Here is a 12,619-nt window from a genome sequence, read left to right on the forward strand (position 1 = left end):
ACAGACCACCTAGAGCAGAGTTGCTTATTGCCTGCACGCTTAGAAACTGCTGCGCACACTCAGGTTACTTTCCTTATCCCGCCACCCCTCTCCAAACCAGACAGGGGTCTCCACTGCCCATGGGACACAGAAGCCACAGGGCTAAGAGCGATACAAAAGAAAAACAGCAAATTCTGGGTTTCTGAACTATCAAGAGTAGGGGTCCTAGTACTTCAGAAGTGACTAAAGGGATTTTCTGGGGTAATTTGCACAATCCCTACCAAATAGGGAAGATGGCAGTCCACAGTGAGCCTGGGGCAGGCCACTCTGTAGCTGTCCTTTTTTCCCATTCCCGGCTCCTAGGCAGGGCCAGCCCAGGCCTGGCACCCCATTCCCAACCCCTTGGCAGCTTCTGAGCACCAGTGTTCTGCTGTCTTACCATCTTGCCCAGTTGGCGTCCCATCTGCCAGCTGTCCTGTCCCTTGGGAGTGGAGGAAGGCTCCAATTTTGGCAGACCAGGCCGCCTTGTGGAGGACTTTGGCTTTCTTGGTAGGTGGTTTTCCCTGGAGGGAGGAGAGCACGTGGGTAGCCTAATGGCTGAGAATGGAGTGCTGGATCTGGAAGGTCTGGGTTTAAATCCTGGGATTCAGTCCCTCAACCTCTTCAGTTCCTTCATTTGTAAATCAAGTGCATAACAATAACAATGCTTGGCTCAAAGGGGGGCTGCAAGGATGTGAGTTACTGTCTGATGCCTGGCATTCAGTAAGTGCTTAGCTATTGTTCAAATGCGGAGGCATAGGTCACTTGGAGCTACAGGGCAGGGAGGGACACTTGTATCTTTTCTGTCTTTTAAGCCTTTGTTTCCTCCAGGGACTTTTCCCAGTGGCTTCAACTCTCAGCCATCTCCTTCATCAGGTGCTCCCACAGATTTATGGCAGACAGTGGGCTTCACAGAGGTCTAGGAGGCAACATTTTGTACACATATGGGAATGTTCTAGAGCAGGTCTGTGGCTTTCATCAGATGCTCCACGGGGCCTCCCCAAGAGTGAAAGGCCACTAATCTAGTCTACAGCTTGTAACTTAAGCACTGATCAGAAAGGCCCAGAGAATTTATTTTAAAAAATCAGTGAAATAAAAATGTGAGTTTACACAGACCTGGGGAAAAGTCCTGGCTCTTCAATTTGTAACTTCTTTGAGTAAGTTACTAAAAATTTTTGAGCCTTTAAAAAAATTTTTTTTAACGTTTATTCATTTTTGAGAGACAGAGAGAGACAGAGTGCAAGCAGGGGTGGGGCAGAGACAGAGGGAGACACAGAATCCAAATCAGGCTCCAGGCTCTGAGCTGTCAGCACAGGGCCCGAAGCAGGGCTTGAACTCACGAACCGCGAGATCATGACCTGAACTTAAGTCGGACACTTAACCGACTGAGCCACCTGGGCGACCCTTTTGAGCCTTTAAAATAGGAATTTAAGGGGCACCTTTGTGGCTCAGTCGGTTAAGTGTCTGACACTTGATTTCAGCTCAGGTCATGATCTCACGGTTTGTGAGACTGAGCCCCATGCTAGGAGCCTGCTTGGGATTCTCTCTCCCTCTCCCTCTGCCCCTCCCCCTGCTTGCTCAAAATAAATAAACATTAAAAAAAAGATTAATAGGGGCACCTGGGTGGCTCAGTCCGTTAAATGTCTGACTTCTACTCTGTGCTGGCAGTGTGGAGCCTGCCTCGGATTCTGTCTCCTTTTCTCTGCCCCTACCCCGCTCGCACTCTGTCTCTCAAAAATAAATAAATGTTAAAAAATAATAATAAAATAGGAATTTTTAAAAAAATAATAAAAAAATTAAATAAAATAGGAATTTAAGGGGCATCTGGCTGGCTCAGTAAGTACAGCATGCAACTCTTGATCTTGGAGTTGTAAGTTCAAGCCCCATGTTTGGTGTAGGGATTTCTCTGGGGAAAAAAATCTTAAAAAAATAAAATAGGAAACTTTAAAAATTCATTTTTAAGAGAGCATTGATTGGTTGGATTCAGTTAGCAAGTATCCCTGAATTGTAGCTATTAACAATACTATTTATTAGGTCACTGAGGAGAGAGATTTTTCTATGCCCTAACTAAAATCTACACAGTGAGGGAAACAACAATGATTATGCACAAAAGTGAGAGATAAAGTATACAGAAGCACAAAGCAGGAGACATGGTCTACTGTGACTTTCAATAAATGTCTCAAACTTTGCTGCACATGACAATTACCTGGGTGGGGCTCTTTAAAATTTTTTTTTTTTTTTTTCAACGTTTATTTATTTTTGGGACAGAGAGAGACAGAGCATGAACGGGGGAGGGGCAGAGAGAGAGGGAGACACAGAATCGGAAACAGGCTCCAGGCTCTGAGCCATCAGCCCAGAGCCTGACGCGGGGCTCGAACTCACGGACCGCGAGATCGTGACCTGGCTGAAGTCGGATGCTTAACCGACTGCGCCACCCAGGCGCCCCGGGTGGGGCTCTTTAAAGCCCCTATGTCCAGGGGGCACCTGGCTGGCTAGGGTGGTAGAGGCAGTGCATGAGACTCTTATCTCAGGGTTAGGAATTAGAGACCCATGTTGGGTGCAGATTACTTAAAACAACAACAACAATAATAATAATAATTATAAAGCCCATGTGTCCAGGCCACACTCCATCCCAATTAAATGAGAATCTTTGGGAGTAAGACCAAGCATCAATATTTTGTTACTACTTCTTTTAAAGCTTGTTTATTTATTTTTTTTTTAGTAATCTCTACACCCAATGTGGGGCTTGAACTCATGAACCCGAGATCAAAAGTTGCACCAAACATTAATATTTTAAACACTCTCCAGGTGATCCCAACGTGCAGGCAAGGTGTGAGCACCGGTGTCATGGACGGTGGCCATAGTTACCAGGACACAACACAACGTTAGGCGCCTGAGAGCACATTCCAGTCCCAGTTCTGCTGCTCCCCCAACAGAACCACCTTAGGTAAGTCCCTCTTCCTCTCTGAACCTCAGCACACTTCTCAACTAATGTGTGGGTGAGACAACACATCTCTTTGAGAATGCTTCCATTTATAAAACTTCTATGAATGTCAATAATTAACTAAAGATTAGTAAGACTTTCTAGGTGGCTGCCTATGACATGGAATCAGAGACCAGGCATCAACTTCCTAAACCCACCGTGGCTGGTAAATGTATGCCTGTCTCCTAATTTCCTTTCAGAGCATTTATAAAGGTATGGGGCGGGGGCACCTGCGTAGCTCAGCTGGTTAAGCATCTGACTCTTGATTTTGGCTCACGTCAGAATCTCACCATTCATGAGGTTAAGCCCGGCGTCAGGCTCTGCGCTGATAGCACAGGGCCTGCTTGGGATTCTCTCTGTCCCTCTCTCTCCCCCTCCCCTGCTCATGTCCTAGCTTTCTCAAAATAAACAAACTTTAAAAAAAAAAAAAAAGTATGAGGCAAAGACCAAAGGGCACCAGACTCCCCCAAGGCTCTTCTTTTCTTTAAAACTTACTAAAGGCATTAGACTCCTGGAGGCAGGGGAAGGTGGGGATTGAAGGGCACCTCTATTAGTGTGTAATTTACAGATTGATTCCCCTGCAGGCTAAATTTTGAGAGCATAATAAATAGCAGGAAGTTTACAACCTCAGACAGCCACAAGCAAACTCCTTCCAAAGCTCTCTTGGCCCCTTTGCCATCAGCCAGGTGGGTGTTCCTGTCTCAGCTCCCAGGGCCCCAGGAAAGGTCTTCCGAGTAACTGCCTCTTACCTGTAATCTGGCCAAGATACTGGCTTTCTTGGAGTTGGAGGAGTAGCTCCTAGAACAGGAGACGCTGCAGAATCTCTTAGTCTTGGAGAAGAAGGCTTCCCTTGTACCCACGATACCACACATCTCACAGACAGCTGGGAAGAGAACTTAGCATGTGACCCACCTGATACGGTCACCCCAGATCAAACAAAATGATGGGCCCTTCAAAACCCGAACAGCACGTTAACCAGGTGAATCCAAGCCCCCACTCAGACTGACAGGCCTGGAACAGGAGGAGGAGGTTTGTATACAACTGAATCTGCTTTGTCTGAGGTAAGCTGCCTGGCATCCCTCGGTTATATGTCAACAGTGGAGCTAAGGCAAATCCACAGGGCAACAGGTGAGTATTGGAAAGTTTGTAAAGAAGAAAATGAGAAGCTAAAATGCCATTAACTTCTGTGGGTATCTTTTCTTCTCATCTATACAGCCACTGAACTAGATCAATGTTTCACGCCTGACATCATATTAGAATCATCTGAGTAGCTTTAAAAATACCCAGCCTGAGATTCTAATTAACTGGTCTGTGGTGGGACAAAGGCATCTGTAGTCTGTTAAAACCTCCCCAGGTGATCCTAATGTACAGCCAGGCTAGAGAACACCTGAACTCCACAGTCTCTAATGGTTCTTTCTAGTTCCAAAGTTCTAAGATTCTAAAAGAATGGCTGGAAGAAGACAGAAGGGAGAATAAATAAATAAATAAATAAATAAATAAATAAATAAATAAATAAATAAATAAGGCAGGGGTGGGGGTGGGAGAAGACTGGTAGAAAAGAAGAGTCAAGTGGCAGAGTATTAGAGTTTTCAGGCACCAAGGGACAGGACTATCCTCACAGACATCTAGCCTGTCTTCACAGGCAGTCCACACACTGGAGGCCCTGACACAGGGGTCCAGCATCTGTGTGAGAATCACAGCTCAGAAGGTAACTAGCTTCCAGATGATCCATGGGAACTGTCATCAGTAATCCTCTCCCTCGGGGGTCACTGGATTCTGTATTCCCCCCACACCTCACATCCAACCCACAAGCTATTCCTTGACCTTCCCCAGATAGTAATCAGAACATTTTAGGTGTTCTTCTCAACATCCAGGTTTAAAAATCAACCAGCTACTCACCCAAATGTAAAAGCACCTTATTAATGACTGGCATCTAATATGTTCCAAATAAATATAGTTGTAGGAAAGAACAAAGGAAATTGCAATTTGAAATCAGACTGCAGCAGAGGAAATACCCTTTGGGGCTACTTGGGGTACTTGTGTCTCTGTCACAGGCCCTCAGACATCAGAGCAAACGGCTCCTTACACCTGGATGGCTCTGCCCACGTGGCCTATGTCCCCCTGCCCACCCTTCCTCCATAGCCTCCTGAAACCTCCCCATCTTCAGGGGACACTCTCAAAGCACCTGGCTCAGAACCACTGCCATCCAAGGAGCGGGGAGTCCCAGGGCTGAGCAAATGCAGGGGAGAGGTGGGCAGCTCCCCTGCTTCCCGATCCTCATTTTCTGCTTCACTTGACTCCTCCAGATAGGAGCTGCTCTCGCTGCCCGCACTGCTGTTATAGCTCCGGAAACTGTCATAGCCACCAAAGAGCTCCAAATCGTCCTCCTCTTCCTCTTCCTCCTCCATAGGTTCTGAAGATGGAGCTTCCTAATGAAAGATACAAACCAGGCAGGAGAAATCAGGTCTGACTTAGTGTATGCAGAGGGAGGCTGCAGGTGGGCTCTCAGCTCCCTTTGCCAGTTCTTGGTCAAGTCAACACCTCTGAGCCAAGTGGCACGCAGAATCAAATACCCCTTTAGCAAACACCAGGCTCCTTACTCTTGTTTGTACAATTCTTAACCGCAACTCATCAGAATAGCTTAACGAGACAGTACGAATTAGGAATTTACCAAGCTCCTCCTGTGGATTCATAAATGATGACCTTTTAACATGACTCAAATAGAATACAATGATGTGAAAATACCCCAAATTATCTCGTAAAGACTTCCTGGGGAAGACATATATTGGAAAATCATTCTTCCCCCTTCAGCATATGTACACCAAAATAATCTCAATTCAGAAACCATTTCAGCCATAGAAAAGTTAATCTGGGATGCAGACTGCCTTAAGGAGGAATTGGGAAGCAGATGACACGCTAGTCTTAGCACAGTGGTATGTACCATAGCTCTGGACTCCGATCCTCACTAGCTGTGGGTCCTTGGGCAAGTCATTTAACCTCTGTGGGCCTCAACTTTCTCATCTATGAAATAAGAAACGTAGTTGGCGGACAGGATGCGAAATGTAAATGAGATCCTGCATATCAACCTGACTGGCATGTAGTAGAAGAGGTCGTAGGGCTCAAATACGGTCTCTACTGCTGACTACTATCTGTATGATCTGCAGCAAGTCAATCCCTCAGTGCATCAGTTCCCACACCTGTAAATGAGGGTAACACCACCTCTTTCAGAAGCTTTGCGGGATAAATAGGGGGAAGACAAGTACAGCACTCCAAACGGCTTACAAGTAGCAAGTGGTCAATACGCGTTGGCAGTCATTACTGGCTAAAAGCACGGGCCTTCAAAAACCAGATCTGCCTGGGTTTGGATCCCGTCTCTACCCGTCTCTGTTGACTGTGTGCAAGATATTGAACCTCGCTGCTCTCGGTTTCTTCATCAGGGCAACGGCGACAACACGCCTTCTTTAGAGGGCTGGTGTGAAGACTGACATATGCAAAGCCTAGTTCTGTTTCCAGCTGGTAGTGACAGCTCTACAAGCGCGAGCTATTATTCTTATTCTCCTTCACCCTCATAGAAGTTTTGGGCTATTCCGTTCTGGGTTTACAACTACACACGCCAACGTACTAGAAAAGAGGCCGCATTTAAATAGGAGGTGACCAGAAGCCAAAGGATTCAAGGGAGCGTGGGTTACAGGTTGGAGGAGAGCGGGGGAAGTTTCGGAGCCGGACAGACGGACTGAGTGCCCATGTCCTTCACTTGCCAGCTGTGTGGTCTTCCTGGGGAGTCACCACCTGTCTCTAAGCCTCGGCTACTTTAACCCTAACAACGAAACAGTAACACAGGATTGTTGTGAGTACACTAGGAGATCATGCACGTGAACGCTGCAGGCGCGGAGTTTTCATTAAACTTTCAAGCCCTTCACGTCCCCACAGGAGGTGACGGGCCTCCTAATCCCTAAAGAGACGACCCCGAGAGAGGGAGGACGAAGAATATTCAGGAGCTTGGAGATCCTGAACTCAGTTCCCTTTTCCCCCAGGCCGGGGAGGCAGTTCCGCCCTCAACCACTCGCCGGACGTGGGCCCCAGCAGTGTGGGGGCCAAAGGCCACGCCAATCGCCTCTGGCCCTGCTCAGCCTAACTACCTCAGTTTATCCATCCTTCCACTCTCCACCCTCCAGGCGTCGCTAAAAGGCCTAAAGAACGGTCGCCCGTGCGAGGCTCTCGGGGTTCCCTTTCCCAGTCGCGAGAAATCCTCTCCCTCTCACCTCGACGCCCCGGGTCTTCTCCATGAGACCTAACACCGTTTCTTCAACCGTCACCAGGTGCAGGAAGCCATATTGGCCTCGCGGCTCTACCCGAGCGCAGTCATTGGCCGCCTCCCAGGGCCGCGGGCCAATCACGCCCCAGGAAAAAGGATAAGCCGGTTCCGCGCTCACTCACGCCCCTGCCCCTGGGGGCGGGGAAGCCGCGGGCGCTTGTGGGACTTGTAGTTTCCCCGTGGGTGCGCGGAGAAGAGGGCGTTGCTATAGTGATATGAAAATCCCGGCCCGCTGGCTGTGCCGAAGCTGGGGCAGGCTTCCTTTCTCCACGCCAGCCCCCTCCTCTCACCCCTATCTCGTTCTTTATCAAACAGTTATTAAGCACGTAATATAGGTACTGTTCTAGGCACCAGGAATGACATCGCATTCTCCCTGATTAGAACTTTAAGGTGCCCTTGCGCCAGGATGACTAGTGGAGAGACTCATTTCCAAATCAGGCAGAAACTGTGCTATTCTTATGCCCAGTGCTATAAATGCTCAAACTCCCGCAACACTGTCCCTCTATCACCATTTCCTGAATAAACCTCGAATATGAGGCACTCTGCCTCACTCATTTTGGATGTCCCACAACCTCCTTAAACACTCAGAATTCTAGGGGCTGTTAGTATAGCTTTACAAACAGCTCAAATCTGAAGACAGGCCATCACCCTAAGAAAGGTGAAGCGGTGGCTCTTTCGGTATAGACCCTTTCCAGGATTACATAGGATTGGAATTTAAGGTTAGTCCAAATTATTTCCCTGTGCCATGCTGCGCTCTAATTAAGAATCTAAGGGGCATCTGGGTGGCTCCGTCAGTTAAGCGTCCAACTTTGGCTCAGGTCATGATCTTAACCATTCCCGAGTTTGAGCCCCGCATCGGGCTCTGTGCTGACAGTTCAGAGCCTGGAGCCTGCTTCAGATTCTGTGTCTCCATCTCTCGGCCCTTCCCCTGCTCATGCTCTGTGTCTCTCTGTCTCTCAGTAATAAATAAACATAAAAAAAAAAAAAAAAAAAAAGAATCTAAACGTTGAGGCACCCTGGTTGGTTCAGTCAGAGCTGCATGGGACAGTTGATCTCTGGGTCATGGGCTTGAACCCCACGGTGGCTGCAGAGATTTGCTAGTAGAGATTATGAAAAATATGGGGCACATGGATGGCTCAGCCAGTTGAGCATGCACTCTTGATTTCACCTCAGGTCATGATCTCATGGTTCCTGAGATCAGGCTCTGTGCTGACAGTGAGGAGCCTGCTTGGAATTCCCTCTCTCTCTCTCTCTCTCTCTCTCTCTCTCTGTTGTTCCCCTGCTTGTGCACATGAGCGCTCTCCCTCTCTCTCTCAAAAATAAGTAAATAAACTTAAAAAAAAAAAGACGAAGGAAAAAAGAATCTAAATGTAGTAATTGGAGGCTAAATATATGTTAAAAATATCTCTAAACTGGAGGTCCACCACATTCATGTGAAAGCATTTCTTGATTTTTCCTTCCTTCAACCCCTTCTACCAGCAACCCCATATCCCTGCTGTCATCCAGCATTGTTGGTTCTCCATTCAGAATGTATCCTGTATCCCTCCACCACTATCCGCTGCAACAGACCTCCAACAGGCCCCTGCTTGAGTTTACACCTTCTTCAACCCACAGGTGACCTTTTAAAATCCTAAACCAGATCAAATTCATCCTCTTGCTTAAGGGGAAATGCAAGCTTCCCCTTGCACTTTGAATAAAATCCAAACATTCCACAAGACCCCGAATGACCTGGCCACAGCTTTCTCTTTTACTGCTGCCTGTGCGACCCTTTTACTGCACCCATCCACTCACTTTTTGCTCTTGACAGCCAAGCTCAAGTTCCCCTTGGGACCTTTTGCACTTCTCTTCTTTGTGTGGGACATTCTTTCGTGGCTCTTCTCATGGATGGCTCTTTATTTTTCAAATTCCAGCTCCAAGTCACCTCCTCAGGGACCTTATTTACTTATTTTAAATGCTTATTTTTGAGAGAAAGAGAGAGAGAGAAAGAGGGAGCACTAGCTGAGTAGGGGCAGAGACAGAAGGGGACAGAGGATCTGAAGTGGGCTCTATGCTGACAGCAGAGAGCCCAGTGTGGGGCTCGAACTCACAAACTGTGACATCATGACCTGAGTCACCCAGGAGCCCCTTCAGGGACTTTATTGTTATTATTATTTTTTAAAATTTTTAATGTTTATTTATTTTTGAGAGAGAGAGAGAGCATGAGTGGAGGAGGGCAGAGAGAGAGAGGGAGACACAGAATCCAAAGCAGGCTCCAGGCTCTGAGCTGTCAGCACAGAGCCCAACAGTGGGGCTCGCATTCACGAACTGTGAGATCATGACCTGAGCTGAAGTCGGGCGCTTAACCGACTGAGCCACCCAGGCGCCCCACAATAGGCTGCTTCTTAAAGGTAGAGCACTGGATTAGGTAGCTTGCTGTTCTGACCCTTGTGAACTGTTTGGTTTTTAACATGAACAGGGTTCTTGGTCCAGTTCCTTCATGAGGAGACTTAGGCTTTCCTTCCCTGAGCCTCACCTTCTTTATCAGGTAAACTGGATTAAGTTGCTCTCATTCAGGGGTGGCTGGGTGGCTTAGTTGGTTAAGCGTCCAACTCTTGATTTGGGCTCAGGTCATGAACTCATGGTTCATGAGTTCGGGCCACGGTACAGCGCCTGCTTGGGATTCACTCTCTCCCCCTCCCCCTGCTGGTGCGTGCATGTGCCCTTGCATGCTCTCTCTCTCTCTCTCTCTCTCTCTCTCTCAAAATAAATGAATAAACTTAAAAAAAAAAAAGTTACTGGGGCGCCTGGGTGGCTCAGTCGGTTAAGCGGCCGACTTCAGCTCAGGTCACGATCTCGCGGTCTGTGAGTTCGAGCCCTGCGTTGGGCTCTGTGCTGACAGCTCAGAGCCTAGAGCCTGTTTCGGATTCTGTGTCTCCCTCTCTCTGACCCTCCCCCGTTCATGCTTTGTCTCCCTCTGTCTCAAAAATAAATAAACGTTAAAAAAAAAAAAAGTTACTATCATTCAACTTGAAGACTTCTATGACTTCAAAGTGCAATAAACAAGATCCAACATTGAGCATGATAAACAGATAGAGTCTAAGTTTTAATTTGTGCAGTGGAAATAATAGGTCACCTCACTGGGTTGTTGTAAGAATTATAACTAAGAAATGTGCCTGTCACATACTAGACACAGAAAATCATAGTTATCATCATCCTGTTAGACACCAGAATGGCAGCACCAAGAAGAATAAAACAGCCAAGAAGTATACCCTTTATGAGTTGCTTAATCTTTTATTAATTATTGGAAAAGTATAACTATAGGGGCACCTGCCTGGCTCAGTTGGTAGAGCAGGCAACTTTTGATCTTGGGGTCATCAGTTCAAGCCCCACGTTGGGCATAGAGCTTCTTAAAAAAAAAAAAGGAAAAAAAGTACAACCATAAATCTCACAGGCAGGGAATCTGCTCATAGTAAATCATCCTATTCATCAAATATCTAGTGTCTACTGCATGCCGGGCGCAGTGCTGGACTCTGGGAAACATGGGTGAACATCTCTGTCCATCCACATGGAATTCACTGCCTCCTTCCCGCAGAGAGACAGTGAAAACAGCATATGGTTCCACTGAGAAGGAACTTGGCAGGGCGCTGTGATGTAGAGTAGGGAAGGGAGCGCCTAGAAAGGGATATGACTCTCAGGATGAGAAGTAGCCAGTTAGGATGAGAAGGTTGTCAGGGGAAGGGCATTCCAGGCCGAGACACAGAAGTTAGGGAGGGTGGTGAACAGCTCTAGTTGTCAGGAGAATGTAATGGGAAACCTTTGTAGGTTTTAAATGAGGGAGTGAATTGATGTGATTATGCTTTTTAAAAAAATGTTTAAATTCATTTTGAGAGAGAGAGAGAGAGCGAGCTCATGTATTCAGGCGGGGGAAGAGCAAAGAGAGAGCAAACCCTAAGCAGGCTCCCTGATGCCAGCTCAGAGCCCTATGTGGGGCTCCATCCCAAGAACCATGAGATCATGACCTGAGCCGAAATCAAGAGTCAGATGCTTAACCGACTGAGCCACCCAGGCACCCCAATTTGGTTTTGCCTTGAAAGACCACTCTTTGGCTGCAGTGTGGAGAATGGATTAGAGGTGGGTTGAGAGAAGCAGCAGGAAAACCAGTTAGAAGGCTTTTGTAATGATCCTGATGAAGGACGATGTTTACTTGGAATGGGGCAGACTCAGAGGGCATGCAGAAAAGTAGATTTTTTTTTTAAGTTTATTTATTTATTTATTTAGAGAGAGGGAGAGAGAACGTGCATGCGAGTGCGTGCGCACACATGCGCACAAGTGGGGGAGGGGCAGAGAGCGAGTGAGAGAGAGAACCCCAAGCAGGCTCCACACCAGCAGGGCAGAGCCTCACACAGGGCTCCAACCCCCAAACCGCAAGACCGTGACTTGAGCCAAAACCAAGAGTTGGACGCTTAACCAACTGAGCCACCGAGGCATGCTGAAAAGTAGACTTTTTGAGAAATGTGATGGAGGCAGTAATTCATTGTATGGAGGGGGTAGAGTGAGGAATCCAGAAGGACTCTGGGAAGACATGTCAAATGGGTAGATGCTGGGAGTATGTTTTCTAATAGTTAAAAATTGGAAGATGAATGAGTGAGGTTGGGTGGATGAATAGCAGGCATTAAGGATTCTGCTTAGTCTGAGATGCCTATGTGGAAGAGGGCAAGAGGGCAAGAGGGCAATTGGAGTTCATTGGAGGGCTCTGATCTTTAACCTGCAGGCTTGGGCATCCTCCATTTAAAATTGAGAGTCCCGGGGCGCCTGGGTGGCTCAGTCGGTTGAGCATCCGACTTCGGCTCAGGCCATGATCTCACGGGTTCGTGAGTTCAGGCCCCGCGTGAGGCTCTGTGCTAACAGCTCAGAGCCTGGAGCCTGTTTCAGATTCTGTGTCTCCCTCTCTCTACCCCTTCCCCGTTCATGCTTTGTCTTTTGTCTTTCAAAAATGAATAAACGTTAAAAAAAATAATGAAAAAAAATAAATAGAATTGAGAGTCCCTAGGGGCGCCTGGGTGGCTCAGTCGGTTAAGCCTCAGACTTCAGCTCAGGTCATGATCTCACGGTTTGTGAGTTCGAGCCCCGCCTCAGGCTCTGTGCTGACAGCTCGGAGCCCGGAGCCTGCTTCTGATTCCGTGTCTCCTTCTCTCTCTGCCCCTCTCCCACTTGTGCTCTCTCTCTATCAAAAATAAATAAATGTAAAATAAATAAATAAATAAAGTTGAGAGTCCCTAAATCCATCTGCTCTGTAATGTATCAACAGTACAAGAAAGTAGACG

General features: G+C 47.3%; 1 protein-coding gene across 3 annotated transcripts in view; it reads right to left on the reverse strand.

Annotated features, from left to right (window-relative positions):
* L3MBTL2 (L3MBTL histone methyl-lysine binding protein 2) overlaps window positions 1-7,406 on the reverse strand; it is a 20,287-nt gene extending 12,881 nt beyond the window's left edge. For all 3 annotated transcript variants that reach the window (XM_086712173.1, XM_025926663.2, XM_086712172.1), the window contains exons 1-4: window positions 7,264-7,406; window positions 5,187-5,430; window positions 3,751-3,884; window positions 419-542 (exon numbers count right to left, since the gene is read on the reverse strand). In XM_086712173.1, the coding sequence (XP_086568299.1) occupies window positions 419-542; window positions 3,751-3,884; window positions 5,187-5,430; window positions 7,264-7,287 (526 nt within the window). In that variant the 5' untranslated portion in view covers window positions 7,288-7,406. The remainder of the gene's footprint in view (window positions 1-418; window positions 543-3,750; window positions 3,885-5,186; window positions 5,431-7,263) is intronic.
* Window positions 7,407-12,619: the final 5,213 nt, after the last annotated feature.

Source organism: Puma concolor, chromosome B4 (genome assembly GCF_028749965.1).
Source record: "Puma concolor isolate L17-30 chromosome B4, mPumCon1.1.hap2, whole genome shotgun sequence".
Lineage (NCBI taxonomy): Eukaryota > Metazoa > Chordata > Mammalia > Carnivora > Felidae > Puma > Puma concolor.